We start from the raw sequence: 23,150 nt of genomic DNA on the forward strand, positions 1-23,150 counted from the left end.
CAGCCCCCGTAACAGAGCCTTAGACACCTCTTTTTGGTGCTTACAAAATGATCTGTTGTTCTGGACGACTTTAGTAGTTTTTGTTCAGCGTCTCTTCTCGTTTTTTTCAGATGTGTTCTGTCTTGCATACTGTTCAGTGGATGTCACCATTTCCAACTAATTAGCCATAATTAGCAACAAATTTGGTCACTGGTTTTCATGTGCAATTTTTTTTTTTTTTTTTTTTTTTTTTGCAGCACTACACATTTTAAAGATTATCATCTGCCATAACTCACTGATGGCTCTGAATCCAACAGCACCATTATTCCCCTCAAATCAGGCCAGAGTGAAAAGTGTGGGAGCCGACACAGTTTAAAAACACATGAGGCATGAAGTGACTGACCGACCCGCAGTTGGAATCAGCTTCCAGATGAGATCAGATGTGCTAAAAGATTAGCCACTTTTAAATCTAGACTCAGAACTCATCTGTTTAGCTGTGCTGTGCATTTATTGAATTAGCACAGTGTGACGTCCGAACTGACTGCACTGTATTTTATGAATTGCATGTATTTCATGCAACCCGAAATGATTGTACTGACTTAAATTCATTTTAAATAGATTGTCAAATAATTTTCAAATTTGAAATTCCTTATTTTATTTTTGTTAATTTTTTATTTTACTTTCTTTTATGTAAAGCACTTTAATAAACCTGCCATGCCTTGCCTTGCCTTGCCTTACTGATTATTTATGCATTTTTAACCCAAATTACCTATATTGATTTTAGAGTATGTCACAGCAGCGTCCATCTGTCCATTTACTTGTGAGTCTTGAATGTGCACTGCAAATACAAAAACAAACCATTCTGCAGAGGATCAAAAACAGGATAGAAAATGTGATAAAATCTTCTAAATTATGATAAAACATTTTTTTTAAATAAAACATTAAAAATGAACCTCAGGAAATGCTATAAAAAATTGCAGTTCATGACCCCTTTGAACTTTCATTCTTATGTCCCATGTGTGACTGTAGCAATATCCAAGTTTTTGGTTCCTTTTTTATAAAAAAGTCTTTTCAGCTGTTATTTGTATTTAGATCCTCTATCTCTGTGTTTGTGGTTATTGGCTTCTTTGTTTCTTGAATGCAATTTTACTGATTCTTTGCTTTCCAAACCTTTATTCAGATTACGGGAATTTCTGTCTTCAGGCCATCAAAAAAATCAGCTTACTTACCCCAACTTACTTTTCTGTATTTTGATCAAATAGATAAAGCCTTGATGAGAATAACAGACTCAATAAAAAAAAACATAAAAAAATCCCAAGATTTTAAATGGCAGTGTATATTCAAGTTCAAGTTCAAGTCTGCTTTATTGTCAATTTCCACATGTACAGTACATACATACAGAGAATCTAAATTGCGTTACTCTCAGACCCCGGTGCATACAGATAACATTAACATTAAAGCCTAAAAAAAATAACTAGATCAAATATAAAATGTAGATACAATTATACAATAAGGGAATTATAAAAAAAGACATATAATAAAAATAAAAGTTAAAAATAAAGTTAAATAAAGCAGCGCAAGGTAAATGACAGATATAGTGCAAATCAATGAAGTGAACAATATATATATATATATATATATATATATATATATATATATATATATATATATATATATATATATATGCTGTGTGTGTGTATGCAAGGGATAATGTATGTCTAGCTGTGCATTTAACTATTTTAATTCAAGACATGGAAGTCAATAACAAACCGATGTAAAGCAGAGCTGAGTTTAGTTATTTTACATTTTTTATAATAGATATAAACACAGATTTGCATTTAGTCATTTAGCAAATGCTTCCATCCAAAGCATCTTACAAATGAATAAAATAGAAGCAATCAAAACCAACAGAAGAGCAATAATATGGAAGTGCTATGAAAAGTCTTGGTTACCCTAACCCAGTACATGGGTAAGCATAACATTGAAAGCTAACACCGTGTTTCCTGATGGTATATCCCAAGGGTAACATGTAAAGCATGAAGAGTAATGGCCCTAGTACTGAGCCTTGAGGTACTCCATACTGCACTTGTGATCAATATGATACCTCTTCATTCTCTGCTACGAATTGATGAAGGTCATATAAGTACGATTTAAACCATGCTAATGCACTAATGTGTTTTTTTGATGAGAGGCCAGTTCGAAGGTTTTGGGGACATATCCTAATGACAATGAGGAATTACTAATAGTCAGAAGAGGATCAATGACTTCTGGAAGCACCTCTTTTAGGAGCTTAGATGGAATAGGGTCTAACATACATGTTGTTGCTTTAGATGAATTAAAAAGTTTATACAACTCTTCCTCTCCTATAGCAGAGAATGAGTGGAACAATTCCTCAGGGCATCTATAGTGCACTGTCTGATGCGATACTGTAACTGACGGCTGAATGGATACAATTTTATCTGTAATAGTATCGATCTTAGAAGTAAAGTAGTTCATAAAATCATTATTGCTGTCTTGTTGGGAAATGTCAACACTTGTTGATGCCTTATTTTTTGTTAATTTAGCAACTGTATTGAATAAATACCTGGGGTTATGTTTGTTTTCTTCAAAAAGAGATGAAAAGTAATCAGATCTAGCTGTTTTTAATGTTGTCCTGTAGGATAGGTTACTTTCCCACCAAGCAATACAAAATACCTCTAGTTTTGTTTTCCTCCAGCTGCGCTCCATTTTCCGGGCTGCTCTATTTAGGGTGTGAGTATGCTCGTTATACCACAGTGTCAGGCTGTTTTCTTAAGCGTAAAGGAGCAACTGTATTTAAAATGATAGAAAAGAGAGAGTCCATAGTTTCTGTTACATCATCATGTTGTTCTGAGGTTTTGGATATGCTAAGGAATTGGGATACATCAGGAAGATTATTTACAAAGTAGTCTTTTGCAGGGCCGTGCAGAGACCTTTGGAGGGGCAGGTGCTCAAAGTATAAAAGGGGCACATGGAACAAGGCTTTAAATGGCGCTGTTCAAAATATCAATACAGCAATATATTGTGATGAATTCCTTGCGGATTCACGTATTGATATGGATGGTTATGTATTGATACAGCAGCAAATGCTTTGATGCAAAGAAACAATAGAGAAGACAATTTTAAGTTTAAAATAATAATAGCTCTGGGATTAGAAACTGAAATGTCTTAAATTGTCCCAACCTGATGGCTTTTTCTTCTCTGTTTCAGCATTAATCTATTATTTTAACCATCACTACTACTCTTGCACCTAATCAATAAGTCCACCTTAAATACAAAACATAAAAAACTGATCCACTGGAATATAGTGATTAATATTATTATTACTGTAGTAATTGTTAATTGTCTAAAATTGAACACCTTTGCAATGTAAACAAATGACAGGCTACATTTGTTATTCATATCCTTGACACTGCACTTTGATGGCAGGTCAGGTATATTATGCATTTTTTATTGACACTGATATTTTTACATTTATTTCCAGAGAGATATTATTGAGTTTACAGGCTAAAGTGGTCTTGCTGTTGAAAGCACTGTTGCTATTGTAGAAAAAATATATATTTGCGTCACATTTAAAATATAATTATATAATTAATTCCTGAATTGTTTTTATTTTTATAATGATAATTCAGAGAATGAGAAAATCTGAATAAGTCTTACCAGTGTTGTGATAATTATTTTTAAGGCACTCAACGTGTTAAAAAATAAATAAGTACTGTAATATAATAAAAGTTTAGTCAAATAACATAAAAAAGACCAGACCCTTCGATGCCTGTGAAACTTTTCTCCCTCAAACAGCTAACGTTAGTGTTACTTCTACACTACAGGCTACACACAGCAATATAAACAACATATCTGCATGTTCTCACATCACATCGTTCTTGTAAAATAATAATAAGTATATAAACATCAAAATCACTTCGCTGAGAATGAAACACCACTTACCAGCTGCCACGGTTCTGAAAATATCTTTGAGCAATTAAAAATGCGCGTGCGGTGTGAGGAATTTTCCCGGTCAGGTGAAAGGTCAACATATTGGTCATTTTATTTACGACTAAATTATTATTAATAAATTGTAATAATATTATGATTGGGCGTTGACAAAAGGGTATGTTATTACAAAAAAAAAAAAAAAATTAGAGGAAATTTTGCTTTGACAAAAGGGCACTTTTGGGGCAAAGGAGCAGGTGCTCAAGTGAACAGGTTCTTCCGGACAATTCGATCAAATAAACCAGTTGAAAAAAAAAAACGGTTCACCGGTTCTTTTGCGCTCGATGTAATGTCATTAGCGATGACTGCCCTTAATTCAAGCCTTCAGTTTACCCGCGCTTATAACATAAGCACAGAATCAGTTCAGAATCAATCACCAAAAGAACCAGTTCGTTTCAGACGAGCTGTGAGTCAGTCTGCTTCACACTGAATCACACATGCGCAGTATCATCAGCTCAATGAGTGCTTCAGAACTCCTGACCTGATATTTAGATATACTATTCTTCAATAAATATATTTGTTTGACAGGTAAGCTGTGTGCAAACAGGAATATATATTATTTTTTCAAAAAAAAAAAAAAAAAAAAAAAAAAAAACAAGCACCCCAGAAAAAAGGGCACTTTCTCTCCAGGAATAAAAAGGGCAGGTGCTCAAGCCCCCTTTGATGTCTATGTGTGCACGTGCCTGGTCTTTTGTGGTAGAAGTGATGGTTCTAATTCTACCATACTTGTAACAAGAAGTAGAATTTACAGTTTTAGCTATGAAGTTTGCACAAAACTAAATAATGATTTGAGATATCATTTCTTGGCTGCATAATTTTAACACCATCAACATAAATTTTATGTGACAGTATTAAATCTAGAGTATGATTTCGACAATGAGTAGGTCCTGAAACATGTTGTTGTCTAACTCCAATAGAGTTCACAGAGTCTATAAATGCTGATCCCTATGCATCTTTTTCATTATCAACATGAATATTAAAATCACCAACTATTAAAACTTTATCTGCAGCCAACACTAACCTGGATATAAAATCACAAACTCTTTAATAAAGTCTGTATGGTGCCTGGGTGGCCTGTATACAGTATTTGTATAAGTACATGTAACATCTGTAACGGACACCGTAAAATAAAGTGTTACCAAGAGTTGAAGAGAAGTATAAAGTAAGTGACGTGACATTCAGCCAATTATGGTGACCCATACTCAGAATTCATGCTCTGCATTTAGCCCATCCAGAGTGCACACACACACACACACACACACACACACACACACCAGAGATGCTCACAAGTCTCTGAGCTAGAGTCCAAGTCAAGTCTCAAGTCTCTGAGCTAGAGTCCAAGTCAAGTCTCAAGTCTCTGAGCTAGAGTCCAAGTCAAGTCTCAAGTCTCTGCGCTAGAGTCCAAGTCAAGTCTCAAGTCTCTGAGCTAGAGTCCAAGTCAAGTCTCAAGTCTCTGCGCTAGAGTCCAAGTCAAGTCTCAAGTCTCTGAGCTAGAGTCCAAGTCAAGTCTCAAGTCTCTGAGCTAGAGTCCAAGTCAAGTCTCAAGTCTCTGAGCTAGAGTCCAAGTCAAGTCTCAAGTCTCTTTATTATATTAAGTCTCTGGTTATAATAAATGTTGCATCACGTACAGCGACCCATCCAAGCTGCTTAGAACACTGCATAGCTATATATAAGGAATTCAAAGCATGTAATATGTTATTATGACAACTCTATCTATTAGCATACAATATCAACTTTGATTTTGGTATATAATCAGTGTAGACAGGCTATTGCAACATGACAAAAACACCAAGAATGCTTTACTTTTAAGTTAATATCTGTATTTTGCATTTATGGATTCAGTAATGGCCTTCTGTCTCTCCTGGCTGTATAGCTGCACACCTCTTGTCTGGCTTAAGAATGAACAAAGCTAAGCTGACTTATGTTATTCATACAATACCTACTCACAAATAAACATCAAAAACAAAGCCGGCTGCAATGAATTTCTGTGCAAAACAGCTTTTACTACAAGCACTTCCACACAAGAACATTGTTATCACACAAGAACATTTTGATAGAGAATCAAAAATATTTAAAGTAGATAAAATTAGAATAAATAAAATGGAAATGTCTACATACTATTACTACTGTAAACTTTGCAAATAGGACATCAGCCCCTTCAAGTCAATGAACAATAACAAAGTGGGCTGCAATGAATATCTGTGCAAAACGTCATGGCTCCACTCCTACCCAATGACAGAGGCACGCAGGTTTTTTTCCACTGGAGTACTCACGTGAAGGATGCGTGCACAACTAATAACTAATATCATCACGCTATAAAGGGTTGGCCTGCGCTGGGTGCGCCCCTCCCCCTATAACTGTTCTGTCTCGCGGAGGAGCTCATTTGTGTGCATCTGTATGAAACACGCGCTCTGAAACACGCATAGGAAAAAAGAGCGACAGAAAGAACGGCTCCCCTCCAGCCGTGACTCGGCTCCCATCGTTCATGTTTATGAGCCGTTCAAAAGAATCGGTTCGTTCGCGAACGTCACAACTCTAACAGCGAGCTCATCTGACGTTTACTAAAAATTAACATTGTTCACGAGTCCCGGAGCTCGAGTCCGAGTCGAGTCTGAAGTCTTTCGAGGACGAGTCTCAAGTCGAGTCTGAAGTCACTGTTTGTGCGACTTAAGTCGCACTCGAGTCCGAGTCTCAAACTCGAGTCCCCATCTCTGACACACACACACACACACACACACACGCACACCCGGAGCAGTGGGCAGCATGAAAAAGTTTGGGATCAGTTAAGATTTTTTTTTTTAAAGACGGATCTTATGTTCATCAAGGTGTTCATGTGATCAAAGCCACACTAAAACAGTATTGTGAAATATTATTATATTATAGTAGTAGATATATATGATAGTATTATATGATAGTAAAGATTTTAATTTAGAATAAATGCTTTTCTTTTTCACTTTTTATGCATTTATTTTGTTATTCATTTTATTTAAAAATGAGACGATTCATTACTCAAAAATAATTTGAAACAAGTTTTGTGATTTTTTTTTAAAATGTAGTTTCTTTATACATTAACAAACACTATGTTTTACAGAAACTGCTATGCACTTGCCCGCCTGTCTTTTCATTTATTTTTTTATATTTTTTTTAAATATAATTATTAGATGTATTTTTGTACTTACTTCACAAACCACAATCATTTTCAGTGCTAGATACTATTTCTACCAAGTGCTTAGCAGTGCACACTATACTTCCAGTAGTTTACAGTATAATAAAAGGATGTGGAAAAGAACATCTGAAATGGATTTTTCTGATCAGCAGCAAGTAAATTGCATTTTCCAAATAATAAACCATTGTCTTTTATGATTTTGTGTGTGTGTCAGGTTCAGCTCCTAGGTCAATTGCAAAACAAATCTGTTGAAAGTCTAAAAGTTCTAATGCCTGTCAAACAAATTCAAAACCTAAGTGAAAAAAAAGCATACTCTTGTGTGGTGGTGAAAATAAGATGTAGAACTTTATTTTGATAGCATCTTTAAAAACAAAAAGTTTTCCAAGTGCTTTACAGTAGATGTATCTAAAAAAATCTAAAAAATGTTTTAGGAGATGTGCACATATCTTTCTGTATGATGAAAATGTCCCCTATTAATAAACTATACAAACAGTTTAACTAACTGTCTTGTTTTCATTTTCTGCATTTTCCTTCTCTATGTGAATTCTTTTCCTTTCTTCTTCCTCTTTAAATCTGTTCTCTTTGTAGATTTTTTGCTTCTCTTCTTCTTTCATTCTCTGTATATTTCTTTCATTTTCAACTTTTTGGTATTGTTCCTGGAGTTCTTGTTTTTCTGCTTGAATTCTCAATCTTTCCTCCGCTGCATTTTGCTCCTGTCTTAGTCTCTGTATTTCTGCATCTTGTTGCAGTCTTCTATATTCTTCCTGCATTCTCCACTTTTCCGCCTCAGCTTGTTCAGCTCTCCTACGCTGCCTCGTTTCACCCGAGTTATCATTTCCCATTTTCAGTCTTCTGAAGATGGAAAGATGTTATACCATTAGAGAGAGGAACATTTGTTCATTAAAGTATTAGAAATTCACAAAATACATTAAAACGTGCTTTAAATATGCTGCAACAAAATGACATTTCTGAAATTTGGCCAAGATTTGAATTGTTCATGGAAGCCCCTGCATATTTTTTCTTACTTTAAAATTCCCATTAAATGAAAAAAAAAATCATAAAAAAAAGAATTCTAAAAGAATTGTTTTAAAGAAAGAAAACTGCAATTAATATGCCATTTTCTGAGGTCATAAGTGCATGTTTTTTTGTTTTTTTTTTACTGTAAGAAATGTTATATAGTATTTTTCATAAAATAGGCTATAAAGTTTACCGTATACTGATGAATGTTTCTTTCCTCGGGTATTTCTCAGTTTCTGCCTTCTGTGTCCTAAAGGAGAAATTGATGCTTGTGTTATGAAAAATTTGATATATGCTGCATATTCAGTAGTAGTAAACAGATGTTTAGTTCTTAAAATTGAAGCAGTCATTATCCTTATTAGAGTTATCAAAAATATGGGCTGTAGAACTTGCATACAATAGAATTATATATATATATATATATATATATATATATATATATATATATATATATATATATATATATATATATATATATATATATATATATATATATATATATATATATATATATATATATATATATACACAACATACCCGTTTCTTCTTGGTACTTCAGTAGTGTTTTTGTGTCTTGGCTCCTCCAGATGCAGATGGTGTGTGTGTGTAAACTACTAGAGTAAGGCACTTTTATACAGTGCTGAGAGGGGGGAATGCTGTAATTTGACATGCTGTCACTGATCAGCCAATGAGACTGCAGTGTTGTGGAGGACATGAGAGGTTGGGTATTTTAACATTTCCTATTCAGATCAATCTTTATATAAGATGTGTTAACTGCCAGCTTTAGTGTTTTCTATAAAAAATAACAAAAATAAAATTCACTTAATGCACTTATGAATATCAAGCAATGTTGTCGCAGGGACCATATAATAAGTAATTCTTTTTTATAGGTTAAATTCATTAAGCCAATGCAAATAAATATAAATATTTTTAGGAGATAAAAGTGTAGATTAGTTCCTGTGATCTTTATGTTTGTTAATACTTGAAGTTTTTCACCTACTACTGGCAAGAGCTCCACTCCACTTTAGTCTCCAAACTAAAGGTTAAATAAAAAAAATTACAATAATGACCCACTAGAGGGCGCCAGTTCCCTGAAATAAACCTCTGAAAACTCCATTCATTTTAGCTACATGAAATTCATGGAAATCATCCATCGTTAATGTATGTAAAAAATTAAATACCGATGCCCAAACACAGAAGACCCAGACATTCTGATTATGAGACATTCTCCATCTGACAATTAATGAATGAGAAAAAAAAAACTAATCAACAGTATACCAACAGTGTAACTTATCTACGTGTAACTTAGTAGCCTATCATTGATGTACTATTATAGTTGTTTTTAATATTTTGAATTACATTTTATTTTTATATTTTCTGTTTTCATTTTAAGGTTTAATGTTGCATTCATTTTATTGTGTTTTTGTAATTTTGTTATTACTTATTAATATTATTAATTTTTGTATATTTACTTTTTGTTATTTTAGTACTTTTTAATTTTTAAGTCAAGTATAAGTATTTATTCATGTATTTACTTGTTTGTTTGTTTGTTTGTTTGTTGTTTGTTAATGGGTTTAAGGTTTAGTTATAACCCCACTAGCAATACTAACAAATAAAAAATTATTAAATAATACTGTATATTAGGTTACAAATAAATTGACAATAAAAATTATATTAATTATCATCATCATCATCACAATTTGTTGTATTTATTTATCCAACATTAATATTATTTGTGCTTTTATGTCATTGATTTACATTAAAGACACATTAACAGATTACGAGTGAGAAATATTTACAACAGACAGACACAGTGTTGTTAGAGCTTCAGCTTCTCATTTTATTGATGACTCTGGTTTGTGTGTGTGTGTTTGTAATTCCCTACATTATGGACCAAACAAGGACAGTAATTCCAGTAAAAAAAAATAAATAAAAATACACAGTGTGTGTTGTGTGTGTGTGTGTGTGCTCTTGTTTTTGTGACATATCAGGACACAACTCTGTATAATGACATGGGTGCGACACAGGTATTACAAGGAGAGGGTGACTTATTAGGACATAACCCATGTGCCCAATTTGCAAAATGCGTATAAACCATACAGAATGAGTTTTTTTTGAGAAAGTAAAAATGCAAAAAAAAATCCTGTGAGGGTTAGGTGTAGGGTTGGTGTAGGGCCATAGAATATACAGTTTGTACAGCATAAAAACCATAACGCCTATGGGATGTCCCCACTTTTCACAAAAACATGTGTGTGTGTGTGTGTGTGTGTGTGTGTGTGTGTGTGTGTGTGAGAGAGAGAGAGAGAGAGCGAGAGAGAGAGAGAGAGAGAGAGAGAGAGAGATGTGTCATCACCTCTCTCTCCCCCTCTAGAAAACAAACAAACACACACACACACACACACACACACACACACACACACAGGGCTGCTTTATAGCTCATCTTGCTTCCATTAGGGCAATTACAGTGAGGTGTCTGAACTAGAACATGCTGTTACTGAACTTTCTGATTACTCAACACACACCACTGAGATATTGCTTGAGGGCAGGCATATCCACAAAATAGTGTGATTAGTATGATTCTATTAATCATTTTAGAGAAGCAATTTGCATACAGTATAGATAGATAGATAGATAAATAGACAGACAGACAGACTATAACGTTTGAGAAACATGACTACACGATCCATCCCACCAGTTTTTCAGACTGTGAGGGTATGGGACAGTGAGTCCTGTTATTTCTGCTGTAGTGTAGTATTCAGTGCACCTGTCAGCACCTGTCTGTCCCATTGCTGCGGGCCAGTTGGCACAAGTTCATTGTACAAAGTGTTGCATGGCAACAAGATGGCAACATACAGTATTCTAGGAAATTCAGAAGGTTAACGGAGAACATTGTCATGCCCGTTGCGTGTGGGTCGATGGGATTCTTGGAAACGCTTTAGCTTTCCTAAAAAAATAATACAAGTTTCTTTTATAACGGCAGTGTTTGACTCAATGAAGGAACATCAAAGCATATCATCCTGAAAGATATCGTATAAAAAAATAAGTAAACAATTTGAGTTATGCATTGCAACGCTGACAACTTCTATACAAATTGCCTTGTTAATCATTTTCAATTCTTAACTGTTTTAAATTCATTTTAAACCTTTTAAATCAATTTCAAAGTTTTTAAATTCCTTGTTTTATTGTTGTGATTATTATTATTATTATTATTATTTTCTTTTCTTTTATGTGAAGTACTTTGAAATACCGTTGTGTATGAAATGTGATATAAATAAACTTGCCTTGCCTTGTTATAGACTAGTCAGGGTAGCGCCCTGTTTAGTTTGTAATGCATGAAAACCAGACTGAATGTGAGGGATAGAAGTAGTACATTTAATAGATTGTAGCCTACTGTTGTTTACAAGTAGCTGACAAAACAATATTTCTGATTTATTCTTTCAGGAGAAAAAAACTACATAACACAATTATGACGGTTATGAGAACTTCATATGACAGTTTTGAGTCAAAATTACATCATGAAGACATCTTTACATGTGTTTAATCTGACTAAAGACATAGACTTTAATTACGTTAAAATTGCACTTTTAATGGACATAAATAAAAGAGGATAAAGATCTTTTAAACAAGGTAGCTTTTAAAATGCAGCTTGATATCATTTTTGGCTGTTCAATCAATGAGTATTTAATTAATGTTGCTAATATTGCTTCCAGATCACACTCAAAATGGACGGTTGAGACAAGTGCATTGCACTGTGGGATACAGAATCCAGAGCAGTGTGCCCTTTTGTACAGGCTACTGCACATTTCACATCAATTCAGGCATTTCTTTGCATACAGAATATAAATATTTGAATACGCCTAACCCACCCCTCCCTTTTTTACATCTTGCAATTCTGTTTTTCCACTATGGAATCAAAAATATCTCACAGTTCTTCCTTTCTCTCTGCTGTTCTCAAATTAATGGTTTTCTTGTAATATTGTGTATTTAAAAATATTAGCAGGGAGAGAATTACAGGTCAATTCATGTTGTTGAAGAAATGTTTAGATGACATGAAATAATCTGAAATGAACATTTTCTAAGCCGTCCTTACATTACAGCCACTTCTAGCTCTCAAACATCCACACAATCTTCTTTTGATAGATGTGAAGCCTCGGATCACAAAAGGAGGTATTTCTCTTAAGGCAACTTAACTGGTTCTGTGTGTTTTATGATGGCAAGCCCAGACTGGAACCACATTTATTATTATAGTGGATGTTCTAAAGTCTAGGACTAGAGTATTAACAGAACAAGAGAATGTCTCGAGTTTTAGGTATTTACAGTATGTTTGCATAAATCTACTTCTAGTACAGACTAATTACCTCCAAAACAAAACAGCTGCTACAAAAAAAGGAATGTACTTTTATGAAAGTACAAAACGCCCTCTTTAAACAAGTCTGATCAAGTGTGTAGCAGTATGTATGTGTTTAATGGACTAGCTGAATTCAAGGATGTAGCCCAAACACTCAATAACTGCTCTAACACTAATTTGAAAAATGTGCTGAATTATGCTCAATGTTTAATGTATAAACACGACACTTCTGTTAGACTCAATGAAAGAGGACTGACTCGTGGTAAACTTATTTTCAGTAACTCTCTCTTTCTCCATTTGACTGGTTGTTATTTTCTTCTTTTATTAGTCTGAAAACAAATGAGTCTTTGAAAGGAAAATGTACAGTATGATATGACACAATAAGATTTAACACTGATAAGTCTTTGTGTAAATGTGCACAAAACTGGAAGCCTTTCTGAGTGTATTCAAGTGGTCGGCTATTTTAGAAAGGAAAATGTAAATGATGGAAAAGATGAATTAGGAAGAATCAATCAATTCTGAATAAAATATTTTATTTTAGTTCTGGCATGAAACTCTAGATGGCGTAGTCCGATAGGTCTAGCTCAATCTGACCTGGTAACATAATTGTCACATGGCAGCTGATTGGTTGTTTCCTGTATAGGTAGCCAATGAGCTTTCTGCTTAATATTCAAATACCTGGCATTTGCTTGCTGTAGAAGTTTGCAGCGCACTGCAGAAACCCTTCACCTTCCCCAGCTCCACCTGTATAGATCTGCTATGGCGGGATTCATATGTGTTATATGTGCAGCAGCAATATTTATTACATGCTTACAGCAGCCATTGTGGATGTATTGGCAGTAGCAAATCTCGGTACTTGCTCTGCCGCAGAAGCAGCAACTTAGTAGATCTATTACAGAGAATACAGTGCAATCAGTTCGGACGTCACACAGTGATCATTCAATAAATGCACAGCTAACAGAAGAGTTTTGAGTCTAGATTTAAATGTGGTTAATGTTGTAACATATCGGATCTCTTCTGGAACCCGGTGGCATAATAGCTAAAAAAATTTTGTGAACCCTTGGTGTTTTTAACTGACTCAATCCTAATTATCTGATTAGTCTGTTAGGTTTATATTCACTGAGAACATCTGCAATGCATTTAGGTCCTAGGTGAAGAAAAAGCAAGTAAAAGTACTTTAAAATCAATCCTAAATGTAACTGGAAGCCAAGGACCTGAGGACTGGTGTGATATGCTCAGATTTTCTTGTCAGAATTCTGGCAGCAGGTGAGGAGACCATTTGTGATGAGTGGGCGGGGCAGAGGGCCGCGGGAACGGGCGAGGCCGGTGGAGTGATTGGAGATGAGCGACGCCTGCTTGACCCACCGGTCTCGCTTTGTTCCCACGCCTCTCGGCCCCACCCCACTCGTCACATCATTACAATAGTCCACCCTGCTGGTAATAAAGGCATGAACAAGTTTCTTCAAGTTTTGACTGGAAACAAAACATCCGATTCTTTCAGTGTTTTTGAGATGAAAGTATGCTGATTTAGTTCCTGCTTTGATTACAACTGAAACTAAGGTCTGTCTAGCTGTGACCAGTGCCACATCCGCTCAGCTTTTCTGCATTGTCTTCTCATACTCTGTACTGCTGTTGATTTCTCCAATGTGATTTTTGTCAGCAAGTCTTCTTGCTGACTTTCTCAGGTGTAACGTCATCAATAACATTCTTAACTTTTGAGTTAAAGGAATCAAGGAGATGATCAACAGAGTCTGCAGAAATGCTTAATGTTAAAGATATAGTCTTCATAAAACAGCGCACTAGTGTTCTCGTTAATACATCTCTTTCTGACAGAGACAGATCTGGATTCAGTGGTAGTGGAGATCAATATCTCAAAGAAAATACAGAAGTGAGAAGATAGTGCTCCTTTAATAACAATGGTGAAATGTTTAGATCTTTACTGATGAGTAAATCTATAGTGTGTCCTCTATTATGTGTGGGTCCATGCACATACTGTGTTTAAAAAAGTTATAATTTATTTCTGAATTATATATGTGAATATTAAAATCCACTGCAATAGCAAAACAGTTAAACTCTTGAGGAAATCATTGATAACAGTTCTTTGAACTCTTCAACAAATGCTGGAGAGTATTTTGGAGGCCTGTAAATAATGATGAATAGAATGCATGGATCACCTTTCACCACAACACCTAGATATACAAAAGACAAGTACTGACCAAATGACACTCGCTTGCATTGATAGACATCTTTAAATAGAGCTGCTCCACCTCCAACCCCACTTAAAGTCCTGCAGACACGCATGATAGTAAACTTAGGAGGAGCCGTTTCATTCAAAGGGCCTTTGCACTGCAGCTGTATTCTTTCGTTTAAAAAACATAAAATCCAGGATGTTTGTGGTTATTAATCATTGATCAGAAAAAAAATGTTAATGAGCAAATGTCTAAAAATGCTAACTTGGCATTAAAAATGGCATTAATTTTTGTCCTACAATAATCTTAGTTTGATGCATAACTGGCCTCAGATTAGAACGCTCAAATGTACGGTTTGAGAAGGCCTTAGACATTCTGTCACGTGATAAAACAGAAATAGAGAAAACTACAAGCACACTGTGTTCCCGCTTATTCTGTAAATATTTGTGAATGTTGCTGCTATCATAACAGGGACCAGACACATATCACTGAGAGCTGCTATCTAATTAACTTAAATCTCATTACAAGTACTTCATTTTAGGAATCCGATTTCATAATCCATATTACATGTAGTCAGCTATTACCCAGCTCTGCTCACAGGTTTAGGTGTGCATATGCTTGCTGAAACATTATTACATAATAACATTAGCAAGCTGGAACAGAGCAGACACACGTACTACACACAATCATGGTATTTTTTTTTTTATTCCTTTCACAGACATCCACACAACCACAAAGAAACAAATCACAAAACAAACACAATGCCAGGCCTACACAATGAGACACAATAATGATGCAAATTTCATAATGTTTTCAATTTTGCAATGTCAATCCCTTATAAAGAACATTTCCCAATCACACGTGTGAGAGTCTCACTAGTCTAGTAATAGAACAATATGCTCTCACATTAATTCACATGAGTATTCAAACCTGTGATGTCTTGTACAGCTTTGTTTACTTCATTTAAATTCCATCTCATTAGCAATGAGTTATGTGAGGCTTAATATGAGGGATCATGGGAAAATGGCACACTAACACAATAAAGTTTTCCCTGAGGTGACTTCTTGTTAACAAATGTGTTTGTGGTGAGATTCAGCCTACGGCATTTTAATGTTGAATGATGTGTGTTTTAATCAGTCACATGATCAATATTTGTGTATTTGCTCTGAAATGGCTTAGAAGGACCAATAGGTTTAACCAAATAAGCATTGACAAATAGATTTTAAAAAGGTTTAATTCAATAAATAGAGTAAAAATATCCAAAACATATATTCAGTCTGCTTTTCACTAACAACAGATTATTTTATGTACCATATAAACAAATAGGAATATTATTATTACATTATTTAGATTGTAATGTATACCACGTGTAGAGATTTGAACATTTGTGCATTATGCTGCAAAATAATCTTGTTTTGAATTGTGAAATGGATTGCTTGTAAAATTATTACAAATACATTGTGAATATTATAGCTTCATACAGCTTTTTCTTCACACATTTTCTAGGTCACTTCCAACATCATCTATGTTTACTTTCTTTTCAAATTAAAATGTGCCAAAACAACGGTGTAGTACTCAAAATCACATAATCACATAACACAAATAAAAGTTTTATTTTATTTTTTGGGGGGTGGGGGGGTTGGGGTGTAGTGCAGTTTGTGGGAATATGTGTGATTAAGGGTGTACTCACACTAGGTGTTTTGAACCGTGCCTAGAGTGAGTACAATTTTGTCATTTTAGACTGTTTAATTTGTCTATATGAATTTGCATGTTTTTGTTTTTGTTTTTTTTTGTGCATTTGTGGTTAACTTATTTGTATTGGTTGTCTAGTGTTTATGTCTGTGTTGTCATGAATTGCCATGAAAATAATCTCTGTGATTTCGAGTATGTTGCAAAATATTATCTTTGTCAGAATGAAAGAGAGCATGTGGGCTAGCCTGAATACAAACAGTGTGAGTGTTACCACAGAAAATATGAGTCATCAGCACTGCACACACTCCCCTGTCTGTGTGTACGTGCATGTTGGTGTATGTGTATGTGTGCATTATCCATTCACACAGTCATGATTGTAAACACAGACTGACATGCAACTCTGGTTTTAAGAGGTAAAAATGTATCAGACTAAGGATAACAGAGTATTTATGCAATCCTTACCTCAGAATTTCTAATCCCAGGTTTTAAGGGTGTGGAAAGCACAATAACACATACAGACATTACAAATTGATCAGATCTGATTTACCTCAAATGTATTTAATTTTTATTCACTTGTTATTTACTGATTATTGCTTAGTTTCCCACTGTTGGTCTGATGATGAGCACACTGAACATTAAACCAAATCACAGGTTATACTGCATGAAGTAATGCAGTGTATGTGACCATGTATTTACAATTTGAGTTGCAATGAGTCAGATCCTTTCAGGGAACCACTTGACGTTAGTCTCGGTGATTTTTTCATGAATCAGACTGATCCAGTTCACAAGACTCAACAAGAGTCATTGGAATAAGTGTCTCAATTATCCAGCTCATTTGAGGGTAAGCATCCTTGGGGAAGTTGGAGCTTAGTAGTGTTCCTGTAGCTCAATTGGTAGAGCATTGCGCTATCAAGTGCAAGGTTGGGGGTTTGATTCCCCGGGAACACATGATAGGTAAAAATTGATAACCTGAATGCACTGTAAGTCGCTTTGGATAAAAGTGTCTGTTAAATGCATTAATTGAATTGAATTGAATTTAGTAGTTAGAGAGTATGACTCCTAACCCTAAAGGTTGTGGGTTCAAGTCTCGGGCCAGTGATACCACGACTGAGGTGCCCTTGAGCAAAGCACCGAACCCCAAACTGCTCCCCGGGCGCCACAGCATAAATGATGCCCACTGCTCTGGGTGTGTGTTCACGGTGTGTGTCTGTGTGTGTGTGTGTGTGTGTGTGTGCGCGTGCATGGATGGGTTAAATGCGAATTCTGTGTATGGGTCAACATACTTGGCTGTATGTCACTTTTTTTTTTTAAGTTGCAATGACCTGCCAGTACTTTTTCTTTTTACTGATGTATTTTTACAGTGTAGGCTCTGCCTCTCTCTCTCTCTCTCTCTCTGTGTGTGTGTGTGTGTGTGTGTGTGTGTGTGTGTGTGTGTGTGTGTGTGTATATATATATATATATATATATATATATATATATATATATATATATAGCTTCTGAAGAGTAGCCTACAGTCATCTATGCTTTTAAAAATATGCGTAAGTACCACAACTTCCTCATTTGCAGAGAAGGGGGTACGTTTATATACTTCCCCAGAAATAGCGCCAAGTACAACCGACCAATCATCACACAGAGAGACACACCGATGACCAATCCTCAACCAGATCGATTGACGCACTCACCCATAGGGTGGAGTTGAGACGGTGGGCGTGGCACTAGCTGCTCGCTTCTGATTCGTCCGCTGGTGACGACACTGAAGGCGTTTCGCTTGTTTTGAAATTGGAAGTCTGCAGCGCTTCTGTGCAGTCGAGCGTCCGCTAAAGACATACAAACTGTTGCATACCTCCGCGCGCGCATGAAGACACGGCGGGAAAGCGCCTTCTCCAGGATCTCCAACTGTGTTTGACAGATCTGATGCGTGGGAGGAATATGGATGTTATTCCAATGTGTAGTATTTTCCAGGAGCTGCAGAGTGTTCTTGACACGGGATACCTGTCTGCATTACCATCTCTAGAAGAGTACTGGCAACAGGTGATGAACCACCAGCTTTATTCACCAAATACTTTTTTAATAAATATATTATGTTATAAAAACATACAATAAATAAATGTATTTTGTATTTTTAATCAAAACTACAGTAAAATATTAATGTTGTGCAATTTTACAAATTCAAATAACAGTTTTCAAAATGTTATGTATTCATATGATGCCAAAGCAAATTTTTTTGCATAGTGAATTTTCACCCTAGTCTTCTCTTCAATGTCACATTGATTCTGTAATTCTTATTTATTTATTTATTTTCCTTACTTATATCTCTAGGAAGGCTGGCTTGCTTATTTATCTATCTATCTATCTATTTATTATTTATATATTTTTTACTAATTTTACATGTATACATTGTTTAAAGTCATGGTTAGAAAAATGTGTCATGGTGTCACAAAAGAATCCGCTATAAGCTTTTCTGTTATATTTTAAATATGAAGTGCATTTTCTTTTACCATTTAGAAAAGAGCACCACTGATACTGTGCTAGACCATAGAAGAAAGAAAGTCATATAGGAATGACATGAAGTTGAATAAATAATGACAGACTTCCATAGAATTCTCAGTTTCATCTTAGAATCTTTCCTACATGCAAAGTACTCTGGCTGGTGTTTGATTGCTCTTGATTCTCTCTTATAGACTTGTCTGGAGCTTGAGCGCTATCTGCAGAAAGAGCCCTATGTCTCTGCAGCTGATCTGAGATCAGTATACCAGTCTGACAACCTTTGGAATCAGATTCTGCGTTGCTGTGGGACTGAACCGAGCTCGTCCCTGCCGGAAGCTTCCATCCCCAAGCAGGACGGGATCGCTACGGCTTCCCATTTGTCATTCAGCACTGCATCAGCTGATGTGCACACACACACACTGGATCACAGCGTATCTGAGCAGCAGCATGTAAGACCCTCCTCGCCCTCACTCCCTCTCATGAAGGATAAAGAAGATGCAGAAGGGGTGAGAGGGGATGAGGGCAATAGTGTGGGGTCACTTGAAGGACGAAGGAGAGCTCATCGCTGTTACTTCAACGGCTGCAGGAAGGTGTACACCAAGAGCTCTCATCTGAAAGCACATCAACGCACACACACCGGTACGTTGTTTCTGTGTGAGCGTCTAATAGTCTTACCTTTCATTTGCTGTTGCCACAACAGAGTATTCAGCTTTGGGAAACAAAACTTCTCCCATTTGGATCAAGTTGAAAGTGGCTTCAGTAAGCTGCATTACAAAGCATATTTTTTAAAACCACTCTTAAAGCCTTCACAAAATCATAACGGCAAATGCAATTTAGATTACTTCAGATAAAAGCTTAGTTTAGGCCTCAAGAATATATATATATATATATATATATATATATATATATATATATGTAGTCTGAAAGTTTTTTTTTCTTCTGAAGGTCCAGTAAACAGTTCCTTAAAAAATGGATTTTACATATTATTATTTCAAGTCAGGCTTTACAGGGAATGCATGAACTCATTAAGTGTGTACTTCAAATGCCGTGTAATTGATTAAAAGTGTCGGTTCAGAAATCTACATGTTACAGTGCATTCACAGCATCCATTTTTTTTGTAAAAAAAAGCGCTATACAAATAAACTTGAATTCATTTCCATGTAGCGCTGCTGTTGCATCACACGCATTGTTGTTTGAATATTTAGCATGCAGAGGTGGCTGTGTGACCTGGGAATGTTTGAAGAGTGTGTGTAAATGCCGTTTGGTGACTCCCTACATTCCTGAAATGCTCATTCTTCATGTTGCAGTCATACACTCTAGGAACAAAGATTACTAATCCTGTTCCCACACTCTTCATCTTGCATGCAATCTAAAGAATGTTTGCAAACTCTACTGACTTTACTAAGAACAAATAAAGAATATACAGGAACCCAGATCACAGCAGGGAACACCATAGAGACGGTGGCTTGCGGGTGTGAACGTGCTCTAACACGTTGCACCGAAGGAACCCAAGTTTGATCTCTTTTTCTCACTATGCTTTCATGTTGCCTTTTAGACGTCTTCTAAATTCAAAGTTTCAAAAACCTACAGAATTAAATTCCTCAAAATCCGACACATTCTCAAATGTTTTTGTCTGTTGAACGAATCCTTTTAACATAAAATACTTATTTGAAGAAGTCCCTGAGAAAAACAGTTAACGGTCAAATGCAGGTTAAAAAAATTATTTTTTATTAAGGGATTTTACTTGTTTTTATTTGTTATGCTTTTTAATGACAATAACAATAAAAAAACAATTGTCAGACTCTAGTTTAGCCAACCCTGAATTAGTGTGAGGTTATGTGTGAAATATAACACTAATTAAGACCAAAATAGTGAGTATTGTTGTGTGTTTGTTGGCTGCCTGCAGGTGAGAAACCATACAGATGTTCGTGGGATGGCTGTGTGTGGCGCTTCGCTCGAAGTGATGAACTGACGAGGCACTTCAGAAAACACACCGGAGCCAAACCTTTCAAATGCAGCCACTGTGACAGGTGAGTGTGTGTATTATCAGACACACTGTTTCAAACCGGTTTTGAGCTATACATAATGGTTTTTGTTTTATTTTCAGGTGTTTCTCTCGTTCTGATCATCTGGCCTTGCACATGAAGCGACACATCTGAACGCAAATCCCAAAGACCTGTCACAGCTGGTTTTCTATGTATTCGCTGAGTGTCAGTGTTGCAGATTTTGCACCCTCTTGTTAAAGATATAATTTTAGCAGAACATGGATATTAGCTTTTTTTTTTTGTCCTATGCTTATGACTTATTCAATTCAAGTTAAAGCATAGCTATAAAGGCACTGAAAAGGCAGAAAGTCTGGTACGGAATGTAAATTAACATATTAACAGACTTTTGCAAATTGCAGTGACTATGTATGTCAAAATCAAAAATAATATTTTGCTAACGTGTTTATATCCAGAGCAGCTAAGTGTCCATGTACCTTTATAAAAAATACATATTTGCGCTAGAAGTGTTTATTACAATCTCAGATTTACTAATATGTTCCTATAATATACTAATATGTAGCATTTAGGAGTGAATAAAGTACAAATGACCTGCTTTATCCAGCAGTTACAGGTACATTAGTCAAACTAATATTACTTGTTCTGTAAACCAATAAATTTAACATTAGTGCCTTAAAATGGTTCTCTTAAAGTCAATTATAAGCTATTCATTAGTAATCACTTTGGCCACTTAAAGTTCAGGTTTGATGATCAGTTTTTTCAGAAGGACTGGAATGACTGAATTGTGCAATTGAATGATTGTTACCCAAAGAGAGGAGCTGGATTTGCTGCTGTGTAGTATGCTATAATTTTATGATTTTGAAACTTGCATCATGATATTTCACTGCTTTACCGAGCACAAACTGACATCATGTTGGCTCAGATGAAGCTCTAGCATTTGTTGTCCAGATGTTTTAAGCCCTGCAAATGTTACAGAGACAAGGATGTTCACTCATTGATTGATTATATGAAAGCTGTTGATGTCTTACTGGAAGTTGCAGTATCTTAAGGGGAATTTTAAAATGCACTCCAATATTATCATATTATTATATTATTATTATATTACATTAGTTTCATGCAAAAAAAAAAAGTAAATTTAATTCTACCTGTACACCATGGTAATTTTTAATCATTCAAATCTTTGTCTAAAGGGACTGATGTAAATGTTTTTTTTTAATCATTTTCTTTGTTAAAAGCAGATTTCTATGTAAAGCAAATATATTGTAAGATTTTTATTATTTTTGTGAATACATTTTATACGACAAGAATAATGAATGATTTTTTATAAAACTCTGTTATGTGGTTTCATCATTTTGTGCACAAAATTACACATTAGAGAGTAGAGTGAGATCCTGTATCAGAAAAAAGACTGTTTAAACTGCAAACAGACTCTTCTGGAACATTGTGTGGTCAAAAATATGGTGCACTGTGTTCAGTGTTAGAACAAATGTTCAATACTTCAAGTTCATGGCATTGTTTTATAGACTTTTACCTCTACACTTAAAACAGACATCAGTGAGATGAATGACATGTTCTACAGACCCACCTTCACTAAAATACTGCAGAATAAAACTTCAAACAAACCCAATTTAAAAAGATATTTTAAAATAGAAATTCTGATTTAAACAGGATCAGTAGATTTCAGTTCTGGAAAGAACAAATAATGTGTTATAAGTCATACAGTAAGCTATAACATAAATTCTCATTTATTAAGATAATGCTAAATTCATCACAAATCTGCAATAATAAAATAATATAAAAACATTTTAAATGTTAAATGGATTTCCAACATGTAATAAAAATATATATTATTTTACTGTGGTAGCAATGATTGTTCGGAATAGGGGAGTAATCCATGATCATTCTTTATAAGGGCAAACTCCCTCCAGAAATCTCTTTATCTGTTTATATTTCTTACATATATATTTAACCTTACTGGGTACTCCCTGTATGCCTTTGCCTTTGACAAACTTGACCTTTGTGTCAATTTACTGACCTCTTCTACTCTTTCTACTGACACCTGTCGGTCATTTTAAAAAGTGCTCGGTAAAGTGGTCAAATATTAATAAACCTGCATCCTGCATTTCTTAATCCTTTGTTTTAAAAGTATGTATATTTTTCCATACAATATTATTAAAGTGTAACATTTATTTTATTTTATTGGACATACTTTTATTATGTACAAGCAGTGATCAATCAACTACGCTCTTCTTATCGAGCAG

At 35.1% G+C, this 23,150-nt stretch overlaps 1 protein-coding gene across 1 annotated transcript; it reads left to right on the plus strand.

The window, feature by feature from the left end:
- The first annotated feature begins 18,003 nt into the window (after nt 1-18,003).
- On the plus strand, nt 18,004-23,083 carry LOC127950780 (Krueppel-like factor 6). The gene is made up of 4 exons (XM_052548068.1): nt 18,004-18,430; nt 19,081-19,525; nt 20,793-20,916; nt 20,994-23,083. The coding sequence occupies exons 1-4, from the start codon at nt 18,314-18,316 to the stop codon at nt 21,043-21,045; spliced, it is 738 nt and encodes a 245-aa protein (XP_052404028.1). The 5' UTR covers nt 18,004-18,313; the 3' UTR covers nt 21,046-23,083.
- Nucleotides 23,084-23,150: the final 67 nt, after the last annotated feature.

This window comes from Carassius gibelio, chromosome B2 (genome assembly GCF_023724105.1).
Source record: "Carassius gibelio isolate Cgi1373 ecotype wild population from Czech Republic chromosome B2, carGib1.2-hapl.c, whole genome shotgun sequence".
Lineage (NCBI taxonomy): Eukaryota > Metazoa > Chordata > Actinopteri > Cypriniformes > Cyprinidae > Carassius > Carassius gibelio.

What these genes read in the sequence shown, in the direction of transcription:
- LOC127950780 (XM_052548068.1), top strand. Translation starts at nt 18,314, where the DNA reads ATGCGTGGGAGGAATATGGATGTTATTCCAATGTGTAGTATTTTCCAG. An exon ending in ACATCAACGCACACACACCG is followed by an intron (nt 19,526 to 20,792) that starts GTACGTTGTTTC and finishes GGCTGCCTGCAG; the next exon opens with GTGAGAAACCATACAGATGT. An exon ending in AAATGCAGCCACTGTGACAG is followed by an intron (nt 20,917 to 20,993) that starts GTGAGTGTGTGT and finishes TTTTATTTTCAG; the next exon opens with GTGTTTCTCTCGTTCTGATC.